The sequence below is a fragment of the Pollicipes pollicipes genome, unplaced genomic scaffold (genome assembly GCF_011947565.3).
Source record: "Pollicipes pollicipes isolate AB1234 unplaced genomic scaffold, Ppol_2.1 Scaffold_6686;HRSCAF=7923_pilon_pilon_pilon, whole genome shotgun sequence".
Classification (NCBI taxonomy): domain Eukaryota; kingdom Metazoa; phylum Arthropoda; class Thecostraca; order Pollicipedomorpha; family Pollicipedidae; genus Pollicipes; species Pollicipes pollicipes.
Genome location: NW_023596921.1, coordinates 17084695 through 17108601, shown reverse-complemented (window position 1 = coordinate 17108601; position 23907 = coordinate 17084695). Strand labels below are relative to the sequence as shown.

The following is a 23907-nucleotide window of genomic DNA, read 5'->3' as shown; positions in this document are numbered from 1 at the left end:
CATCTGCCGCTTCTGCCGCTCTGAAACCCATCACTAAATGCTTGTTGCAGTCCAACTGATAACCAGTTTTGTCCCTGAAAATTAAACCACCATGAAACTCAGCTCGTGCTGTCATTTCATGCTTTCGACCACGCATTACAGTAAGCAGGTTTTATATGCCATGTGCGGACGGTGAATGAAGGACAGTTCTTTTGTTGTGATCGAGTGTATGATGCACCTATACTCGCTGGCTATACTAACCCGTCATCGCGATTGAAAACCCTGGGAATGCTTCGGATGAGGCTGAAAAAATGCCAGCACGATTATGATTACCTCATTTTTTCTCAATTTAACATCACTGGCCAATCAATTTGGCCTACGTGCGCTGCTCACTTCTCTGGAACGGCGAAGTGACTCCCCACGGCGAAGCCCAATCCTCAAACGGGTACCATCTGCGCACCAGCGAGTCCCCGCGGCCGCGAGGCGGGTGGACCTCGGAAAGAGCGCTCCAGAAGATTGATCGGGACATTGTTCAGACTGTTGGAAGCAAAAACGTTGAAGAATAGTTGGACAGGTCATTAGTGGGGAGCTCTTATCTCACTGAATTGAAGCCAGGCCCAGCATCGCTCATCGCCCAACGCCTCCGTCTGCCCTGCGTGGATAAGTCGCCGAGTCGCACTAAAAATCATAATTTTGCCCATGGAAATGAACTACATGCCTTGGTGAGATTGTGACATATTTCTGATGGATGGCTCTGACACTGCTTTCACTGCCACCGATTCACACTAAAAATCTTAATTTTGCGCATGGAAATGAAACATATGCCTTCGTGACATTGTGGCATGTTTCTGATGGATGGCTCTGACACTGTTCTCACTGCGTTGATGCACCCATCTCCTTCAAAAGCATCCCACTGCAATCAGGTGCTTTGGAAAGAGGCCCGTACGATAGCGATGGTACGAGCGCTTCTGTTCGGATGGTACGGGCGCTCCGCCAATGCACTGGGACGCCGTCCGAGCCTCTATGACCGTCTACACTCGCCGCCCTTCCCCGCTAACGGCCTAGGGTAATCCATCGATCGCAGACGATTGGCCCAGTCTTCAGGACCATTGCGCCTGATTTGCATTAGCCGGTTCGGGAAGTAGGGTTGCTATCCCCTCCCTTCCCCTGTCACGTGATCGGGGGCCCAATCCCTTTCAACAGATATGTTCCAGCTCCAGTACCGGCGGAAATAGAGCAGGGGAGAGGGAGGGCAGCGGAGCGATGTTTTACGTTACACAAGGACATGAGGGCAACAATGTATATTGGCCAGCCCCTCCCCCTTCCACCCACAAAAAAACGCTACGCATCACGTGCAAGTATTTTGATACATACAACTTTGACAGTTTAACAGCATTGAAATAACAATTGGGTAAAGGGGGCATACCACCTTTTTCCGCTTTTCACTCATAGCTAGGTCACACGCGTTCAATTTGGTCAGTGATGCTGGTTTTCCCGAAACCCTTCTGAATAGCAAAAATTTCGATTTGACGAAAGGCATTGCATTGAACCTCCTGTTTATCACCCTGAAATCAATGCTTCCCATTTGTTAACTTAATCCAACATGGATCTGATGTGACGTCTTCAACACACAGATTGGTCAAACGTTCTGTGTAATACATGTAACAAGAGCTTAAAACTATTTAGATAAATCAGTAGCAATAGCGAATTCCTCGTAGAAAAAAACAAGGGAGTGGAGAAACAAATTAGTTGATTTTTCGGCAACATGCCTTTACTGAAACGAACGTCCGCAGTGAGTTCATAAATGTCTGCTGATCCTACTCGATTTTTTCAGCTTTTGTTAACCGCGATCTGCAGGTTATAGAGGTCATCAACACTCAGGGGATTCAACAAGGAGTAAAAGCCAACCATTACTGCGATGCATCGCATATATAAGATTAACAACGTGTCAAAAATACGCGTACATGCAGGAGAATTTAAGTGAACAGGCATCGCGCATCCTGCGTCAAGCAGCATCCATACATGTAAACAATTTAAGCCAGCATACATCACATATCAAGGCACTTATCACATTCGCATTATCGGCCACGATGACCCCTTTGCGTTGACGTCCGGTCGGCATCTTTTTATCAGAACAGATTCACTTATTCTCTTGTCTGGATGGTTTTATGCTCTGTAGATGACTTTTTGGTCTACAAAGGGCATGGGGCTCATGCCTCCCTAGATTACAGCCTGAGCGTGCTTTGCCAAAAAATGTTCACCGAATGGGGTACTCCCTGTTTTTTTTAGCGTCTCGTAGTTCTTAAATGACTAAAATCAACGGGACGCATGGACTCTCCGCCCCAGACTATGTTTCTCCCATGTTTTCACACAGTTTGCACTTAATTTCGTAGACCACGTTTTTGTGTGCAAACCCCCTGAACCCAGACTTTCATTAATGACACGTATTGCCGCTTGCAGGGTTCGAGGTAGAAGATTTTACCAGATACTTTTTTAGCTTATTACCGCTCCTCGATCTCGAAGTTTATGGGCCCGGGGGCAAAAACTCTCATTTATGCAAGTCTCGGTTTCAAGGGGCTTACACGCAAAAAGTGGTCTACGAAGCAAGTGTAAACTGTGTGAAAAACAAGGAAGGGACATGGTCTATGTGGGGGAATCCCTGTACCCTATTCGTTTGAGGGATTATGAACATCAGCCAGACATTAAAAATAAAACAGAGAATATCCCTTCCAGTCACCTTTTTTTGGCAAAGCACGCTTAGGCTGAAAGCCAGGGAGGTATGGCTCCTTTATGCCTGTGCCCCTTTTAGAGCTCAAAGTCGTCTACAGAGCACAGGACCATCCACACACGAAAATAAGTGAATCTATTCTTATAAAAAGTTGGGGACCAGACGTTCACGTCAAGAGCTCATCATGTCCGATTATGCGAATGCAAGCTAGCTTAAAATCGGTTTCATGTATGAGAGAAGCCCGGCGCGTGATGTGCGATGCCTTTTTAATTGAAATCGTTTGCATGCATAATTGACGCGTGGTGCATAATGCCTGTTCATTTGAAATCGCTTGTTTGCTTGAAACGTGATGCGTGATGACTGTTCACTTGAATTCGTTTGCATGCATACGCATTTTTCGCGTATTCTAACTCTTGTTACGTATGCACTGTATCGCAGTAATGGCTGACAATTACTCCTTGTATAATCCCGAATGTTGGTAACCTGTTTAAACTGTGGTTCGCCGTAAACGAAACAACTGAAAATCGAACGGGATTGGCAGGCGGCGTTGAACTTACTACTGAAACTCGTTTCCATAAAGGCATGCTGCCGAAATATCAACCCATCTATCTCTCCATTCTCTTGGTGTGTCTACAAGGAACAAGGCTTTTCCCACTTTCTGTCTATCCATATTGGTCCTTGCAAATGCACATCACAACCTCTGACAGTTTAAACCCTCCATGTAGCGAAAAATGCATGCATAAATGCAGTCATTAGCACGCGAATGCTGCGAAACCTTGCATTTTGGCATTGGTTTTTCCCATGAGCTTAATCACAGTGACTCTTTTCGAAGGCTCTGGCAGGCATTGCTCACTTGTGTGCTTACTTCGTTGCAAGGTTGTGTTGCTAAAAGGTTATATGCCGGCGGAATAGTACGCAGTTTAGTAACGCACATATTCAAACTTCCATTAAGACACGTCTGGCTAAGTGCTTACGCTGGTGCTGTAACAATGTACCAAAATTTTCTTGTACCAATCACAAACATTCACTTCTAGGAGCATCATTCACACCCAACTTGTAATCAAATGTGAAACATGCCGACCTTCGCGGTCATGGTGGTTAAAAATACCACACAATGGAAATGAACGTAATTAACTCCACACGGTCGCAAAATGGCCCCATCATCAGCAAAGCACCTGACATTGGTATGGTAGCAAAAACTTGTGGCAAGTGGAAAACTGACCATTTTGTGGCAAGTGGCAAGTGGAAAACTGACCATTTGTTATGTGCAAATGCGAAAACCATGCGTCATGCAGATGATTGATATGGTGTGGATGTAAGGGCCCACCAACTAAATTGTGAGACATGTTTTCCTAGGATCTCTCATACCACACCTTAAGAAGCCATGACAAATAGGTGGAATGTGAGAAAATAAGCCGTGCAGCATGATAAAACGACTAATGTAATGAGCAAAACGTAGACTTGTGAGACATCTAAAAAATCATTTAAAAAACAAACAGAATTTTGCATCACCTTTGAAGGCATTGCAGAATGCATAACAACTGAAAAATAGGGTCAAACGGTTTGAATGAACTGCATTGAAACAGAGAACATAAATGACATCAGCTTGTTAGCACAACTTTATCAACTTTGCCTGGCACACCCATGGCTACTTCCATGACAACCATAGAACACCTGGTTATCAAGGGTAGCTTTCAAAGTAATTGGAAAGCACTTACCCTAGCCAATTGTTTTTTGGAAACGGAGATTTTAAATTATATTACAGCAGACGATAAAAGAACTAAAACTCCGAAATGAAGATGCTTGCCAGTGCAATGCTTACCATAAACGTTGCATATTTTCGCACTGAAGATACTTATGCGGAGGCGAGTACGCCATGAGCGTCTAAGGAACGCTCGTGGTGAGCTGCCAATTTTTTCATCTTTACATGGCCAACGCACATACTGCTGTTAAGGTCTTTCATGGCAACATTGGAAGCAAAGATTACATTTTATCGCTATTTTGTCCTCTCCATTTTCACTAGCTTTGTCACCAGCCATCTTAATTAAAACAAACACGTGACATGTGTTTTTGTGAAAGCCATAACGGCATTGAAATTATGCATGATTACATGAGCAAGCTGTTTAATCCACTCGCATAGGGCATTTTGTGTATAAATAAAATAGTACTCTTAGCCTCACTGTTCGTCAAATATCCAGCAGAAAGGAAAAAAATATATTGATATTTCGGCCACATGCCCTTATCAAAACGAATACCAGCAGTCTTATGCTGTTCGTTTTGAAAAGGCACGTAGCCAAAATATCAACATATCTATCTTTCCTTTCTCCTGGTTATTCTAGGAGGAAAAAGACCTACAATACTGGCTTAGCTGTATGATTACATAAGAGCTCGTATATGAAGAGCTCGTTACATCAATAAAATTAGCCTGACTGTTGTACACTTTGTATGCATTTGATCAATTGAAAACAATGGTTATCCCCGGTAAAATATTGGTAAAATGTTATTAATTTTTGCCCTAATTGGCTCTTTCATAGCGTAGACTGATAAGGGGTAAATGCGACCCTCCGCTCTCTGCCGCTCGCGAACTAAGACTGGTAGAAGCTGATGGAAAACACCAGTGAATTGGTCATAACAAATTCTGCGACTGATAAAATATTGTATGTTCCTAAGTCCCTAGTTGAACCCATTATGCCAGGTCAAAGACCAGAGTTATGAACCTTATCGACTGGAAATTCATTTAGTTGAAACGGGTTGTAGAAAATTAACCGTGACCGTTTTTATTCAGCCGTGGTCGACAGGTTACGCCACGCATGACGGGGCCATTTTTTTACCTCTGTCCCGAGGGAGATTTCACACCATTCATGCAAATCATATACTTTTACATGGGCGAGCTTTTGGCGAATATGGAAAAACGGTTTCACCATTTTAGTCAGTAGTAGCGCAAAGTAACGTGGACCCGCGTCACGAAACTGAGCAGTATTGTTATGATCCGGAGAGCCTGGTGTATCAGGACGTCAGGCGTAACTTTGCGGTTGAGAAGTAAATGCCGCTTTAGATACGTCCTGAACTGCGTTTGAACACGGTTCCAATATTGGCAAGGCAGTTAAGATAATGTGAGCCTGCCCTGGGCCAAAAGAAAACTCATATCTGCGCCGACGCCTTCCAGCTTCGGTGACGTCCATGTATAAGGTGCCATACGGTGGTGCCGGTACGCTGGCGCTAAGAGGTTTGATTGAAGCATTGAATCCAGAATCTTCATCGCATACATGGCAAAAAGGCATTCAGGCAAAAGGCATTCAGGCCCGGCTTGTACGAGTAGAATTGGTATCGGTAGGCGAGATCTTGGCCTAATGCCAGCATACCAAAAAGACGCCTTAGACCGTAGTCAGGGGCGGTGGTGAGCGAATATCCTCCACAAACATGTTTTGAGGCTTGCAGTGGCTTTCCCACTTCGCCGTCCCGTGTCCACCTGAGCTAGTCTCCTGTCTCGCGAACACGGGGTCAGAGAATCCCACCACCGCTCATACGCTCTGCGGGCTTGCACTCAAGCTCGTTCTGACACAGGTGCGCTTCGACGTACTTGGTACCAGCGAGCTAGCCTACTGCTCACAAAAATTTCGTCCACGTATGGAGGCGTAGTCGCTTCAGCGAACTTTTTGTCGCGGCCTGGCACGGCGGCCACCACTTTCTTCAGAATCTGAGGCGTTTCATTCAGCCAAAATCCGAGTCGAGTGAGGCAGAAGCGCTGCCACTAAAAACTACGGTCTTGTGCGTCCACAATGAACTGTGAAAGTGAAATTGCAGATGCGGTTAGCGGAAGTAGGTCAATGAGTGCGGCCGTTTTTGCTATCCGTCGCAACTCACCTGGCTTACCAGCGCACACATTATCACCTGCAGCGCGAACGGCGTCGTGGAAGCTCAGTCCTCGACAGTCCATCACAGACCGCAGCTTGTTCTTGTCGGGCTGTACGATCGCCATCAGCGGAATGGTTTCCTGCACTAGCCCGTGCTCGTTTTCGTTGCAGGGCATCAGTCAGTTTGCTGCGTCAGCCAGTTTGTAGCGTTTCATCAGCCAGCCACTATCCATCCCCCTCTTCGCTTCTCCTTCGTACTCGTCTCCAGTAGCCGTTGTATTTCGGTGCTTTGCGAGCACGTTCGCCAATTCTTTCGTCCCTTTTCCATTATGCCCCTTCCAGGCCACGGTCTATTTGACATCCTGCTCTGCGTACCTAGCAATAACATCTGACCCGCCGATCTTCACCGTCACCGCAACAGCGCTTATCTCTTCGGCACCGAACCGAGTCTGGGTCGCTCGCAAGACCGCCACGCCACCGAGAGCTTCTATGACATTCATTCATCGTACTTCGTGTCATTTTGTAAGTGAACGAGGACTGCTTCCTCTCCGCTGCACTTGCTCCACTTTTCCCTCACAGTGTAGACGCTTTCCCGCTGCCTTCCCCAGCTACCGCAGGCTGAGGCGTGTACGATGCTTCGGGAAGATCCAGTGTTGATTAGCACTATACGCTCGCAGCCGTTGACTGAGAGGCACCGGAGCGGCAGGAATCCGTCTACACACGGCCGGGAGAGGAGGCTGGCGCTGATGCTTCCTCTCTTTCTTTGTTTCCCGGACACTTAGCAGCGAGATGTCTATGCCGCCCCCACATGTAACCGGCTCGTCGGCTCCTCCTCCCCGCGCACTGTCTAGCGAGGTGGCCAGGGCGCCTGTAGTTGAAACAAATGGTTTGCTCCCTCCGCCTCGAACAACCGCCCGATTCACGTTGTTCACGGCATCTCTGCGCCGCCGCAGCCACCGCCGAACCGTCCGCCGCCAGGGCGATGGCTTGTGCTGGAATCTGTGATAGCTCCAGTGACTCCACTGGGGAATCCAACCTCAGCGTGTGCCACATCTCCTCAGGCAAACCCACTTCAAGGGCACATTCGAGAAATGATCTATTCAATGTGTTTGTCCAGCCGTGACAGGCGACACAGATGGCCCCAAAACACATCCACTGACTTATTTGGCCTGAGTCTGCGAGCTACCAGCTGCTCGCACGCCGTCAAAACATCTGCTGCAAACGCCGTTATCAACGTTATTTTTATTTTCTTCTTATTCTTCTTGTAGTCTTAATCCAGCTGCTGATACACGCCGAAAGCACCTCCCGTCAGTCACAAGGTAATTACGCATTACTGGCTCTCAACTCCTTTTATACGACAACAGGCCCCAACTTGTCTATCCAATCGCCGACGCCCTGTGGAGCTCCATCAAACTCCTACACTGCAGTAGGCACAAACCCATAACACCACCTGCAGCTTCCACGTCACCGCTTCTCATGCCATTGTAAAAGTCGAAATAGATTGCTGTGAATTATCAATCTCAATAGGCAGAACGAATCTCTCATGCAAATCAACATAAAATAATAAATGCCTCCTCCACGCCAGACCTAAACCACCCCACCGACTAAAACCCCGAACAATTTCTCCTTGCTGAGCTGGGACGTCGCCCTGCCCGTCACCAATCCCCGAATGTTTTGTGTTCATTCCTCCTCGTCCTGACCAATCAACATATTACATGACATAACTCAACAAAATTGTTCGGATCACGTCGTCATTGCAACATGTCTGGTACATGCTCATTTGCACGTCATTTATACAGCCACCTTGTTTGCACGTTTAACCTACTGCTAGATGAGACGTGTCTGATTCGATTAGCACTACCAGTTTTCTCGAAACCCTTCTGAATATATCGCCATTTGTATTTGAAGTAACCGCTCCTGCGGAGAAATCCCACTGGATTTCCTCCTCACCACCATAAAATTAATGCATCTCATTGCCTTGCTATTTCCAGCGTATGCATACTTAAACACGCGCCCGGGAGGCCGGCTAGATACCTTTCGCTCGGATGGGGGGTCAATATGACCCCCCAAGATCTCGGGAACTAAGAAGGCTGGAGACACCAAATTTTCAGGGTGTGTTGACCTGTACGTGAACTCACCTAGGTCAAAGTTTGAGGTCACTAGGTTTTGAATTTCGGGTCAAATAACGTCAAACATGGTCAAACAAGGTCAAATTTCAGGTTGGTCTCCAAAGAGCCCCCAGAACCTAGATAACTGTTTCTAATCAAAATGTCATAACCTCATTTAAGGTAAGTGACCTTGCTTGAACTTTTTAAGGCCATGGTGACTAAAATCATACAAGACTGCCCTGAGTTTTGCATTTGAATAAGGGACAAAGATTACGCTTGGCAGTATGTTCTTTAAAAAAAATCGATCTGGTTCCACTTAGGTCAATGACCTATTATGATCTCTAAGAAATCAACTGAAGATGTATGATGCGGTTCCTGCTATCAATGAATTCAAAATGAGCACCGGAAAATACCCCATACAGCAAGCCCTAGAGCAATAAAACAGGTTGGTTTTGACCTTGGTCTGATCTTTATACCTGACCTTACGTCAACTTAATTTGTTCATTCAATGCTTGCGTTGCCTAATAAAGCATCTCAAAGATTGTATGGCTTCGTCAAACACTCCGTTATTGTATCAGATTGAACAATTACCTAGAAATTGACCTTGCTGAAACCATGGCCTGACTTTGACCTGCCATAGGTCAGTGACCTTATCAGGTACATCTAAATTGCTTACATCAAACGATCCGCGATTCAATTGTGAACAGCTATGCACAATGTGGCGCAGCTACACCGCGCCGTTCGGAAACCAGTCCGGAAAAATCTTCGGGGGATCGATTGGACCCCACACGAGCGCGTGTTAATGCCTGCAATGCACTTAGTTGTCAAAATATTTGTGTAATAAAGGCTGCGAAACCTTAAAACACGCTAGTTAGATAACAACATTTAAACATGACGACATTATCGCGCAAATTTTGGCTTTGATTTCTCCCCCACGGCGTTTGGCGCAGTGGCCCTTTTCGAAACGCACTTGTTTCTAGCACACTCCATTTCTATTTAAGTTATTCATACCAACAAGGATGCCACTTTTAAGCTGGCATGTCCGTAAAGTGCGGGTTAGAACAGCTCAAAAGTAGTACATCTAGTCCGTAACAGCTTACAACGGCCCATAGTGGATTTTGCCGTTGTCATGACGACTGTCGTCATGACGATAACTGCAGTTGACGCGTACTCGGGCTGTCCTATAGGGCTACCAATAAAAAATAAGTGCAGTGCTGTGAAAAACCTTGACAGCGCACTTTCGACTCGAAGATGATTCACATTAACATCCATCATATTTTGGTGCTGCAGCAGTGGCACTACCCCATGTGTGTATTAGACGTAAATGGTCGTGAAGTTTCACAGCGTATTTTTAAAATATGCCCCAAAGTGGGACACTCCCTTTAAAGGCACGCTGCTTCGGGCGCTAGATCCTCCCTTGGCATCCGTCAAGCGACCCAGCCAGATGTCGCTTCTGTAGGATAACAGGACCAAATACATTAGCACTCGGCTGGCCTCTGAGGAGGTATTCTGGACGGTTACCCGCCTGGTCAACTTAGGTCGTGAAGCCAATGCCCCCTCACTCGGATGGTCCGTGAAGTATAAAATGAATCTACATATATATAAATACCAGCCACCCAGGGGTTTTCTCACTTGGTGCTTGGCCGGTGCCGCGTTACAAATAGATTTGTGAGCTGGTCTGTTTGCTACATTTTTCGAGTTAGATGTTCCATAACGTATTATGCAAAGAGGTTAAAGAATATCACAATTGAATATTGCAGAGACCGCAAGGGAAATTGGAGCCCACAAAATTATTCAACTGTCCCTACCACGCTGCTAATCCGCAAGATAAATAGTAGATGCTATATTCTAAGCTCTTTGGAGCATTTTCGAGCTGTGCCTTTGCAGTATTTGTCGATATGCATCAGGTAACGAAATGAAATTAAGTCTGGTGACAAGTACGCAGTCACCTCTATACCCGGACCAATGCTTTTCGAGATCCGATGGCTGTGTTCGGACTTATTCAACTTTGCACACCTTACATTGGACATACGTTAGCAACGCACGCTTAAGCAAAAGGCTTTGTCACACACAACCATACCCCACACGCAACAAAGACGCAGCAAGCGTTATGTGATGCTCCAACAGAAGTCCATGACTTGGCCGACTCTATGCCCGGCACGATCTGCGTTGTCATCTATGGCATACGTAATATGTGTTCTCGGGAGCCTGGCAGGAACGGAAATTGGCTAACGTTTGTGACGGCCCACGAGTCCTGTAAATGACGTCATACGCATTCCTCAGCATACAGATTGGTCGGCTCGGGCCTTGCCGCGCCCCGGACAGCTTTAAATGTTGGAAGTCGGAGGGTGATCAAAAACGTGTGGATTCTAGGGATGGAGGATTGCAGACTTGCCCATAGCAATTTCCAGCTGCCCAAATTGTCAGTGACCCCATTTTACACCGAGTATATAACTATGCTCGTGTTTGCTGCACGCTGGCATCATGACCACTATCTCGTCTGGTAGTCATCTATCGTGGTTGTGTCAACAAGCATGCATCAAGAAACGTCCCAAAAAGCAAGCGGAAGGAAGTGTTTATGGACGTAATAGCCGAGTGATTAACATATTCTGATCCTTTTTGTTGGCCCGCGTGCGAATCTCGGTTGCGGCCCAGGAAACCTCTATGATAATGGAATGATGTCGTGCCTTCCTTATAAATGGGCAAAGCAGTGACTTAATGTGCCTCACCACCTGCATGCCCTTTTGTCTGTACCAGTCTGCATTGTACATGGGCAGTAAGCTCAAGTCGGCCTGTAGCGACACTGGCAGTATAACTTTGGCAGACAGCCGTTCGCATGAGCTCAACGCCTTCCATCAGCTATGTGATTTGACCTTGTTTGAAGCAACTACCGCCGTTGTTTGGGTGGTTCCTCTCTTGCTGGGGGCAATTTGATCGATTACTGCCTCCAGAGGCCGTATCCAAACCCGTGAAATCGGAAACACGTGAGCGCGTCTTGTTAGCCAGCTAACAGCCGCCACTTTTCTGCCGCCGGCGCTTTTTTCCCGCGGCTGCACACCGATGATTGGTGGAAGCCGCAGTTCAGATCACGCCACGTGACCAAATTGCCGAAGACGCCATAACTGGGAAAGCACCAAAACGATCCATATGCATCACGAGAAATAACACGCTGAGTGACAGACTGGGTAGGGAACGGAAACGCGAGCCATTCAAGGACCGCACAGCTGGGTACATCTAAAAGCAGACCGGCTTCACGAATCCTCGTCGTTTGACACACGTCGCTAAGGCTGAGAATAAGGCTTAGTTTTGTATTGCCAAAGGTCAAGGCAATGCTATGCTGTAATTTGTATTGCAAACATACCTCACAAAAGATCCTGCGCGCTATTGACGGAGCAAAACTCCCGATGATGATTCGGACATCTCGATCCTGCAACAGAGTTCAAACAAATGACAATGGCGACATTGATACAACAGTGACAAATGACACACCAGTAAAAGTGACACTGGCATATGCTAGGCAATACTGTGACAACGGTACGAAATGACACCGACAACACAGTGATGACCGTGGCAATGGTCACAGGTGAAAAAACTTGATTCCCGGATATGACCAATGACAGAAACGGATACTTTTGCGAGACAGTTGGTGACAAAATTGCGAACATGGAAAAAATTTACACCGGACCAGTCCATAGAACAACAGATCACCCCAGTTAGACGAAACTGAAAGCTTAGTGTTGGCCTGCACTCGCTAACTTTTGCAGCGTAAGCTTGTGCAGAGCGCATGTAGAAACGTTGGCGTTCCGTTGTGTGAGCCAGTTGAGGCATAAGATATTGCCAAACGTGGTAGCTTTAATAAGGATAGTTTTAGCAGATGATAGAAACATACTGCAAGTTACACTTAATCGGCGCTGGCGTCACAGATCAGTGGTGACACAGTGCTTTTCCAATGCCCCTCAGGTCAGTGTTTTCCACAGAATTTTTAGCCAAGGTTCACGTTAAATACCAAACAGTACAAAATACCAAATAAGTGGGCTAAACTAGCTGCAAGAATCGCGGCTGGCCACCGCATCCTGCGACAGACCTAATCAGTATGCTACGCCGCGTTTTAAAGTGCGTGAGTTTTGAGACAGATGGTCTCGAATGCTTGCCACGCGGCGATGAATTGGTTTCAGTGTAAGGCTGCGTGGTGCTGTTGGTTCTTTTCATATGGTAAGAAGCTGATTGACTAGAAGAACATAGTCCATTGTCGGTTTTTTAAGGTGCTGCGCCGGCTTTTCTAAGGATTCACCATAGAGAGTGTCCCTAGTAAAAGCGTTAAAAAGCCGTGCCGATCTTGGACGTTTGTTGTTGGTGGATACGCGAACTGTAGTTTCGGAGGTTAACAGAGGACTAATTGGAATCATGTTCAGAAGTGCGAGCCCTGCACCGGTAATACCAGTGATTACGCGAAGATCGTGAAGATACCCAAAGCTTCCAGCTGATTGTACAATGACATCACAAAACCAAACGTGATATTGTTTTCGGGTGCTTGCAGAACCATGCCATCGGCAAGTGCAGGGCTACAGGGATGCGGCTTTGCAAAATACGCAGGGGTAAGGGGGTGAGGCACAGAACAAAATGACTGAGCCTGCCTCCGAAAAACACTTAAAATAGTTTCCCCCCCAGATTTGACGAACCTTCTCTTCCGAGTTGGAAGCAGGGGCGTAGTTTCTCAGAGTAAGGTTTGTGGGGCTGAACCCTCAAGATGGTGATTAATGAAAGGGGTTGAAAAATAAATATAACTAAAAATGCGAAAATGCATCCACGATTAGGAGGCACAGTCAACCTCCCCCCCCCCCCCCCCCACTCCCCCCGCTGAATAGGAAACTACACGCCTATATGCCGGTTGTGTTGATATGTATACCTTTATGTAATAATTCTACTAGTTTAATCACAACAACCATTCAATTTTTGATGACAAGCAAATGATACTTTGGTGCAGATGAGCTCCCGACACAAAAATGTTTGATGGTTACCCCGCACCACATTTCATCTGACCTTTTTTATTGTTAATTGCTTTAAGAAATATATTGCAACAGTTTCTGATACATTTGGCCTGAGTTGATAATCTAGCCGGCTCCAAATTTCGTCGGTGAGAAAATGCACTTTTTCATCCGTGGCATTCGTATCTAGTACGAGTGACACTGACAACACCGTCAGAGCAGTGACGATCGACACGCCCGTAGAATAACTTTGGACGCGCGGTATGCGAGTTGCAACATCCGAACAATGCGGTCATACAGACATGGTAACATATTGCTATCAAAAATTTTAAGCATGCATCGAACGCGTATCAAGTGTTGCGAGGCGTCTTTGGTTTGCCGTGTGCTTGTATGAAAGCGCTCGGCATCGACGCATTTCCGGCCGGCCTGGTGTTGTGTTAATGCTAATCACTTGTGTTCGGTACCCCCTTCCAAAAATGCATGATTAGAAGCCGGACGACTACAGTCCAGACGGTGCCGGCGTCATGATCTTGAAGGCTTCTCAAACCTCGATATATCGAACTAGGCGCTAATTATTTGCCAGATGCAGTGTTGCTGTAACCTTAACGCAGATTGCTTGCATTCGGAGTTGTTGGGTTCGCGCAGAGGCAGGACTGTCAGACATTGAACCTGGCTGATCTCGTGTGGGGCGGGGGAACGCCTGTGCGGCTGCGTTGCGTTCATCCTATTATGAGTGTGGGAGGTGTACGTGACTATTCTCGGGAAGGTTTGCTAATCAAAAACATCTGGAAACGGTGTGGGCAAGCTGTCGGCAACGGTGTGGGCAGACATTGCAGTTTATGGGCGTATCGTCACATTCTTTACGCGCCCAGGTGGCTGGTTTAATGCGAAGCACTCGGGTGTGTGCGTGAGACGGGAAATAACTTGACCGCGTGAGGTCTCAAAAACTAAGAGAGATAAAACTCTAAACCCATAGCGTAGATAGAGCTCCACGTGAACGCATCTGTGTCAAATTTTGAGGTCCCTAGGTCGTGACCTTTGAGTCATATAAGTTCAAACAAGATCAAGCTGCAGATTGGTGTCAGAAGCTCCATTTGTCTGCTTCACACCATCAGTCTTAACCTGCGCCCGGCCGGGGATCCGAGACAACTGCGCATGGCCGGGGATCCGAGACAACTGCGCCCGGCCGGGGATCCGAGACAACTGCGCATGGCCGGGATCTGAGACAACTGCGCCCGGCCGGGGATCCGAGACAACTGCGCGTGGCCGGGATCTGAGACAACTGTGCCCGGTCGGGGGTCTGAGACCGCCGCGCCTGGCCGGGATCTGAGACAGTTGAGGCCGGTCGGGGCTCTGAGACCGCCGCGCCTGGCCGGGATCTGAGACAGTTGAGGCCGGTCGGGGCTCTGAGACCGCCGCGCCTGGCTGGACTCTGAGACAACTGCGGCCGATCGGGGATCTGGGACCGCTGCGCCTGGCCGGGATCTGAGATAACCGCGCACGGCCGCGAGGAAGTTGACTTCCTGGGATCTCCAACTCCTAAACGCTGTGCAAGAAAAGAAAGATACCGTTGTGAAGGTCTTGTCGAACCATGAAGAATGCGCACTTAACTTATGACCCTAAATCAAATAAGAGGGCACCAAACGTGAGGAAAGCTCAAAAAGGTCGTTCTGACAGATGCAGTTAATACTTATGTTAACGCATCAAGATGAATATTGAGGTCACGGAAATCAGCGTGAAGATTGTGGGGAAAATTCCGACCATTGCTCTTCCCCCATAAGGGCCAGGTCAAAGGAAAATGTTTAAAAATGGTCTACCAGTAACCTACAAAAAGATACTTTTTTACAAGATGATTCTGAGTCTTACGAGTCCGTCTGGATTTACTGAGCCTTCTGACTAAAACTGAGTTTAGTGTGTAGCTCTGGGACAAAGGTATTTCGGACAGGGGAATATCATTGTTGTCTGACTTAGAGATCATCAAAGGTCAGTATAGGTCAATGATATAAAACATCCAACTAAAAAATTGAAGTGCTTACCAGGTCTGCGTGACCAACATAATGTTTTTCTGTGGTCAAAAATAGTGTGCTGTACATCCACAAATACTCAAGATCGCACAGCTGTTGGCTACATTTTACACAGTCCCTTTGATCTTTGGCAATGTATTTGTAATAAACTGGCAATAGGCACGTTGGTATATGAAATTCTACCTCATCAGCTTCACTGAAACCATAGGGAGGTGGCAACATACGTCGCATTCATTCATCTAGTCTTTCCGCTATTGACAGCACAGGTAATTCGCCTTGGGTGACCTGATATGACTTCACATGTCCGCATGTGATTTACGGTGAACTCATTATACATTAGAATGCTACCACAACATGTTTTCATTAGTGTGTTTGAATTCTGTGAGCAAAAATGTGTAATAAACTGCCTAATTTCAGTTCATCATGCGTTTTGCAGAAGACACCCATACATCTAGGTCACAGCCTGTGCCAAGGTCATGTGCTCTGTGGTCATATGATGGTTGTGCATGTGAGTTAATACTCTTTTCCTGACATAAAATACCGAAACTACACAAAAGCAGTACATATTTGCATTATTTACGAAAAATAGCGAAAATTTATATGACTTCAAGCCACTGATCCCGCCTGTTTTAAGAAATCCAAAATGTACAAACTTTAGGAACTGTCATTTTCTATCACTAAAACTAGTTTGAAATATGGTAAATGACCAACAAAAAAATCTGTGTAGTCAAATATTGTCACGGGTTGACTTCATTGGCCTGACATTGGTTACTGACCTTAGCAGATAAAGACATCAAATTTGCACTAACGATGCCGACTTGATTGATCAACAGGTATTGCAAATCCGTATGCAACGTTTAGAAAAGGTGAGAACACCATTTTGTTTTGTCTCCATAGACTACGTTAAGAGCATTTCCATGGTTGTAAAGCTAGCTCAAGTTCTTGATGGATATGCGTTCGTTTACCTTTTCCTTCGATACCATGCAATAATGCCTGTCTCTGGGCCCCCTGTGCGATGGGCATTGCTGCTCTAAAGATCGCACCACTCACCAAAACAAGTACAATTCTTTACCAAACCAATTTCATGGGAACCATTAATGGCATATCGTGGACATTTTTTGTTGTCAACTGGTAAATAAACGCTGAATATACGCATCACCTGGGACGACTGTGCAATCATTTATGCACAGGAATCCTGACTGATTAATGTCTTGCTGTCTTTATTATTTGGAGCATGTACAGAAAGGGTGTTACCGCTCATTTGGCACCTCTTAATACCTTCAGAACTGCTTGTCTGATAATCAAAAACCAAACTGAGTACGATCCCTCACAACACAAACTGTCTTAAAAGATGAAGTCTGGAACATATTTGAAAGGGACAGCGGGACCAATAAACACAAATTATTAGTATCTTTGATCCGAGGCAGTTGGCATGTCTGATATGTCAAGGCTACGTGATACAATATCAAATGCATGATAGTTTACAGACTCCAAACAAATGGGGAGCACAAAACTTTTTAAAACGGGGTTCTTATTGAGTTCACGCACACAAATGCGATAGTATGCTGCTATGGCGTTAACGAGTCGGCATAGCGTAAAATACTGTTGTGCAATGGAGGAGCCAGGGCATGGAGTGGAATAAAAAAATATAGGCATACAAATACGATATATGACAGTGGAACCCGAAAAGACTGGCATGCCAGGGAGATGGAAAGGAAGGGCTGAATTTAAGGTAGATAATTATATCATGGGCGTATCCAGTTTTCCAAGGCTGACGGTCCGCTTTTGGGGGGCTTCAATCTCTGGGCACTGCAACAACCCCTTTCCTCCTTTCCGTTAAACCTTGGCTAGTCTTGTCTATGCAGTTATTGTTTTACCTGATGCTTACTGCGTGTAAGTGAAATATGAAAGGTGGGATATCATTTTAGTGTATCATGTTCCACATTAGACGCCCTTAGTCTCATTATTGGAAGTGCCTCTGTTCATTTTTTCTTATCGTGCATATATTTTTCCTTTTTTTGCTATTTTTCCTCATTTTCTTCTTCAGTCTTTTCACAGCGCCGTAGTGCTGACCTAAAATGGATGGTAAGGCTGTCGCGCCCGTACGCTCCACCTGAACACGCCTTTGCCTCCGTGTAGAGCAGTTGGTTGTGTCAATACCGACAGAAAATGGAAACATTTCTATCTATATGCCCTAACACTTCCATTTAGATGCCTCAGCGACCAGCGAAGTTTTGGGCTGGTCTGGCTTGTACTGTGTGTTACCTCCCATGTTTGATCCTTGACTCCAGCTCTGACACGTTTTTGGTATTTATTTTTGATGTATTTAAGGACACCCACGGAGCAACTGCTGCTTTAACGGGAAACAGCACGAACTCTTATTATCGCAGCGGAGCGCGTATTTCCGGGAAGTGAAAACCATCTTAGCGTTTGATTCCTTCATAAGCCACTTTCCCCATCTTAGACAATGTTCAACCTACATATCTCCTGGTTACGCATTGACCTCGCTGGGTGCCCCCTCCCCATAGTTGCACCAAGTAAAGCGGAGCGTCTAAAAAACACGATATCCGTTTGATCACTAATTGGACTACAGATGCAACACAAAAAGGGAACTTGTTTCTTGTTGTGAGAGGAAGCGAACAGTATCTGGTTGTAGGTTTTCTTACGCCTTTTCTAACTTCAGAAAGATTTGCAACAGCACTGAAGTATGACACTAGGCTGCCCAACATCGCCGCTTTCCCTCCCGTGTTTCGCTTTCGTACGCACCATCGAAACACCCTCCCCATTCATACGCAACACCATTTAGTGACGGCACCTTATCACCAAATTTCCATGGCGGTCCATTCAATAACCGAACCTTGAAACCACCAATGCGCATGCCACATACCTTAACTATACATACAACAGGTACAAAGGATGGTTAGGAAGAGTCAAAGGACTTTGAAGACCCGCTCCACACCTTTCCAGAAAAAACTGCCGAAAAACCGAGGGGATGGCGAATCGCCCCTATTTAGTGCATAAAATGTGGACCATAAAAGATATGAGCATTATACTCATGTTATAAATTTGGCCACTGACGTCGTTAAATGTGCCTACCGGTGCCTCTAATGAGTGCTGTAAAGATCACCTGAAAGACATTCCTGAAATCTGACTCACGCTGCAGCATGCGACAACAAAAAAACAGAGGGTTCAAATTTCCTGCTGCAAGCAGATTTCCTGTCGTCCTCACGCATTCCGAATAAAATCACCAAACATCGACTAAAATAAGTGTCTATCAAAACCAAACGGACAGCTGCGCCGTCCGGTAAACAGCCGGACGATGCCCAGCGAGCCGCACAGCTGCCCGGCTTCCGCCTCTCGACTAGCTGTCGTGCCGCGGCGCGGTTGTGACGCTGGCGACCGGCTCTCTCCGCCGAACCCTGTCTCATCGTTTTCTTTTGACCCGCCCACGACGGCGCCTAGTGCTGACCTCGGTCCGCTGAGTGGATACGCGCCGCGAGCTCCACGCACGCCGGCGCCGCTGCACCGCCGGGCCGGAACCGCCGCACCGCGGCCCGCCTGTCCGACGCCTCGGCTCGACCGCGACTGGTGGCAACATCGCGGCCGCACGCTATCCAGCCTGCAGCGAGCGCTCGCTCTAGCGACTATTTGGGAGCTGATTTTAGAGCTTTGTCGAATGCACGCATTCGGCACTCTCGCGAACGAGATGGCAGGTCGCACATGCTTTTCATTAAAAAAAGTCTGCGAGGGTACGTGCGGCCGTTCAGGCGGTGCATGATTATCTGGCGATGCACTCTGCGCCCGCTCAATGCCGCTACAGCTTCAGACGGGCGCTAACGGAGGCGCAGCCAGACGCTACCGGCATCTGTTGACACCGGCCTGGCCGTCTCCGCCACGCAAGAATGCCGACCGAGGGGAGCCGGGCCCGGGCGGCGCGTGTGCTGACTGGACCAGCTCGAAATGAGCCAGGCGGCGCCGCGTGGCGCTGGGTCAGCAAGCTCCGTCGCATGGTGGGGCCCTGACGACCAACGGTGACTAACGAAGGCGTGCACACCCACTCCAGGGCTGTCTGTCCGCAACGGATGGTCTTGCGGGGCAGAGAGGGCGCCTGCGAATGTTGCTACGGGCGGTCAGGGGCCAGAGCATCTGCCCTTTTTTCCTCATTCACCGTTTCGTCCCTATCTCCGTAACGTTCCGTGTGTCCGGGGCAACCTGCATACATGAGCCATGAGCCAATTGAAATGGAGTGTGTCTAGTCAGGTTGGGATTTTTGACTATGGACGTGGGATGGGAAGGAATTTTTAGTTAAAATTGTGGTGTCATTGGTTTCTACCAATTCGCCTGCACTGACGAGCTTTGCAACAGCCCTCGGATTTGCCTTGGTTTGTATGGAGGAACGAGGGTATCGGGTAGCTACAAGCAATATTCAGAACTAAACACATATAAATCATTGAAAAGGTATTGTTAGCACTAGCCGATAGCTTTTCGAGGAAGACTCTTGTCAGCGCTGACAGCAGCTTGCGACGCAGCGATGGCGGCGGCCACTGTGATGTGATATGCCATCCTTTTTTACATTCAGCTGAGGGCTGAGGGTGTACGGGGTTCGACGTATGGTAAACCTGGTCATTTGAAAAGCACTGCGATTAATCCATGCTGGCCTTCTTTATACTAAGATGTGGCGCAAGTATTGTGTCGTGTCCATCGGCTGCACTAGGCTCTAGGAAAATGTGATTGTTCTATGCTGTTTTGACAGCGGCTATAGGCGGTTAAGATACCTGTACCCTGAAATAAATGATTGAATTCCGAATGCACGTGCACCCAATTCAGCGTTCAATTTAACAAGGTACATGCGCTGAAATGATCGCTGCAACGTCGCTGGTACACCTGGCATGTTCAGCCTATGATGTTTTTCCGTTTCAAATTACGCAAGGAATCTTCAAGTGCGTACCGTTCTATACCGCCAGCGCTCTCCCTATACGCACGAGACCGCAGCAACCAAGGTAATGGCCATGTCACTGGCACGCAGTTACTCGCCACATATAAGCCAATGCATTCGTCTTTTCCTGCCCGCTGATTGCTTCACTTTTTAACATTACATTCGTTCACGCACAGTCATCAATGTGATCGAAAGAAAATTAAAAAAACTGTTGCAAGACCTATACGTACATTTAGGCACCAAAATTGGCCATATATAGATGCAAAACTTCCCTTAGGCGTGTATTTGGAAAATCGAAAACATCAAACACACTTCCTTTAACCCTCGGCTGGATTCGTCGCATTGCAAAACGCAAACAGTAGGATAAAGGGTCTAGGCGACCTTCGTATGATTCCAAATCCATAACGAATACAGGTTGATGGGAGACATCAGTGGATTGGCCTCAGCGAAATCTTGCGCTTGGTAGCTACAGGGTGTTCCACTAGAAATAGCAAGTTGAAAAGCGCTAGCAAAGATGCTATAAATTAGCCAAGCACGCGCTTTCTGACAAGCATTGTTGGAAGTTTTCACACACCTGCATTGGTGTCTTCTACGGTGTCGCCTGGAGCTGGAAGCACAGGATTCATGTCCTTGCGTTCAGCACAATTAAGGTAATGTCTGCGTGTACCTAAAATTTGCTTGTGGAATTCTTGAAAAATTTGAGACAAGATCAAGAGCCACGAGCCGTGATTCCAGGTTTCATCTGTGGGATCAAGACACCCGTCTGTTTGGTAGTAATGCTAATAGACTGCACTCTTAACCTGCGCCCGGCCGAGGGGGAGGGACAATGACTTCCACTTTGGGATCCTCAGCTTGCAGACGCCGCGTGAGAAAAATACGGCTACTGTTGTGAAGGTCTCATCACATCATGAAAAATGCAAACCGAATCATTACCTTAAGTCAGATGTGAGGTCACCAAGGGGAACGAAAGGTTAAAAATGGTCGTTGTAATAGATGCAGTTAAAATATATGTGAATAAGGAAAGACGGACATTGAGGGCACGTAAATGAGTGTTAGGACTGTGAGGTGTCCATTTCGACTATTTCTGTACCCCTACAATGATCGGGTCAGATAAGGTCACCGTTAAAAGTTGGTCTGCCAGCATTCTTCGCAAACTATGCGTTTTCATAAGGTGCTTGTGAGTAAGTTTAATTTATGAAGTGAAGCTGTGAAACAATAATATTCCAGACACAGCAACACCATTGTAGTCTGACCTAGAGGTCATCAGAAGCCAACTTAGGTTAAATTAATAGGCCACCAGACCAAAACGTTAAAGTGCTAAACCGAGACCATGTGACCAGTGTAATGCTTTCATACAGTAGGAAATAGTGTGTTGCACATCTACAGGTACTCAATATCGCATAGCTGTTGTCCATATAGTACCGCCAACGCTCGTCATGTATTTGTAACAAACTGGGAACAGGTCCTTGGTCCATGAAATTATGCGTCATCAGCTTTATATACACGACAAGGAGGTGGTTACACGCGTTGCACTCGTCCTTCAAGCCTCTCCACTGCTGACAGCATTGTTCATTGACCTTGGATGACCTCTTGTGACCTTGAATTCACTATATGATCTGTCACGTGATCTAATGTAACCCCATTTTGCCTCAAAATGATATCACTATGTTCCATTGGAGTTTTTGAATACTGCGTCCAAAATTACCTCATAAAACTGTCTATTTTGAGCTCAGAGTTGTTTTACAGAAGGCTCCCATAATAGCAGGTCATGAACTGGGCCAAGGTCTTATGCTCTGGGGTCATATGATGGTTTTGCAAGTACTCTTGTCCTCATACTCAACACCAAAGTAACACCAAAATCACACAAAAATACATACACATTAGCATTATTCGCAAAACATAGCAAACATTAACCTGAATTCAGGTCAATGACGACGTCTGCTTCAAATTTTTTTAAACTATACAAAATGTAGGAACCACCATGTTCTATAGCAATGTAACTTTGAACACTGGTAAATGGCCCGCAAAAAAGGTATGCCTGCTCAAAGTTTATAAAGGTTGGCCTCCTTCACCTGACTTAAGTCACTAATCTTGGGAGATCAACACTTTTAATTTGAACGCAAGATGCCAACTTCATGCATAAATAGGCACTCAAGCTTTTATGTAGCTGAAGCGTTCGCTTATGACTTGTACTCCAAAAACCGTAGGAAAACATAGCAACATAGCAACAAACATTTTGGCCGGGCCTGGGTTAGACGGTAGACTAGCAATCCTTCCACCATATTTGTTACATGTCGGTACGTGTACTGTTTGTTTACAAACTCAGAAAGTCCATATTTGCTCCGACTCAATGCTATTTGCTTCGGCCGTGCACACCACCATATCATAATAACAAATTCATCTTTTCTTCGTTTCCGTCTACATTAGGTCGACTTGATATCAGATACAGGTAGTCCTCGGGTTATATCAGACGGCCAATGTGGACTTGGGACACTTCGGGCGCGGTGCTGTGATGGCACTGGCGACGATCAGGATTAACACGCGCTCGGGTGGCCGGCTGGATACCCTTCGCTCGGGGCGGTCATTTCGACCCCACCCCCCATAGATCTCGGAAACTAAAAGAGCTAGAAACACCAAATTCGCAGGGTGTGTTGACCTCTACTTGAACGCACTTAGTCCAAATTTTGAGGTTCCTAGGTCATGATCTTCGGGTCAAATAAGGTCAAACAATGTCAAATTTCAGGTTGGTCTCTTAAGTGCCCCCAGAACCTATATAACCGTTTCGAAGCAAAAGGTCACATGTTCATTTAAGGTCAGTGACCTTGTTTGACCTTTTAAAGGTCATAGTGGCAACAATCCTACAAGACTGCTCTGAGTTTTGCACTTGAATAAGCGACAAAGATAACGTTAGACAGTATGTTTTTAAAAACAAAATTTTGACGTGGCTCATTTTAGGTCAATGACCTATTCTGACCTCTGAGAAGTCCATGGAAGATGTGTAAGGTGTTTCCTGCAATCAATAAACTTGAAATGAGTACCAGCAACTCTCCCATACAGCAAGCCCTACAACAATAAAACAGGTTGGGTTTGACGTTGGTTTGACCTTCATACCTGACCTTAGGTCAACTTAATTTGCTCATTCAATATTTGTGTTGCCTAAGAAAACATCTCATAGATGTGTGGCTTCGTCTAACACTCCGTTGTGGCATCAGAATAACCGATTTCCTAGAAATTGACTTCGCTGAAACCATAGGTCAGCGACCTTACAAGGTGCATCTAAATGTTTTACGTCA

General features: G+C 46.4%; 1 protein-coding gene across 1 annotated transcript in view; it reads right to left on the bottom strand.

Moving 5' to 3' along the window:
• LOC119107978 (gamma-aminobutyric acid type B receptor subunit 1) overlaps window positions 1–23907 on the bottom strand; it is a 97687-nt gene that overhangs the window by 20035 nt on the left and 53745 nt on the right. Inside the window, exon 6 of the mRNA XM_037231566.1 lies at window positions 12031–12096. Within this exon, the coding sequence (XP_037087461.1) occupies window positions 12031–12096 (66 nt within the window). The remainder of the gene's footprint in view (window positions 1–12030; window positions 12097–23907) is intronic.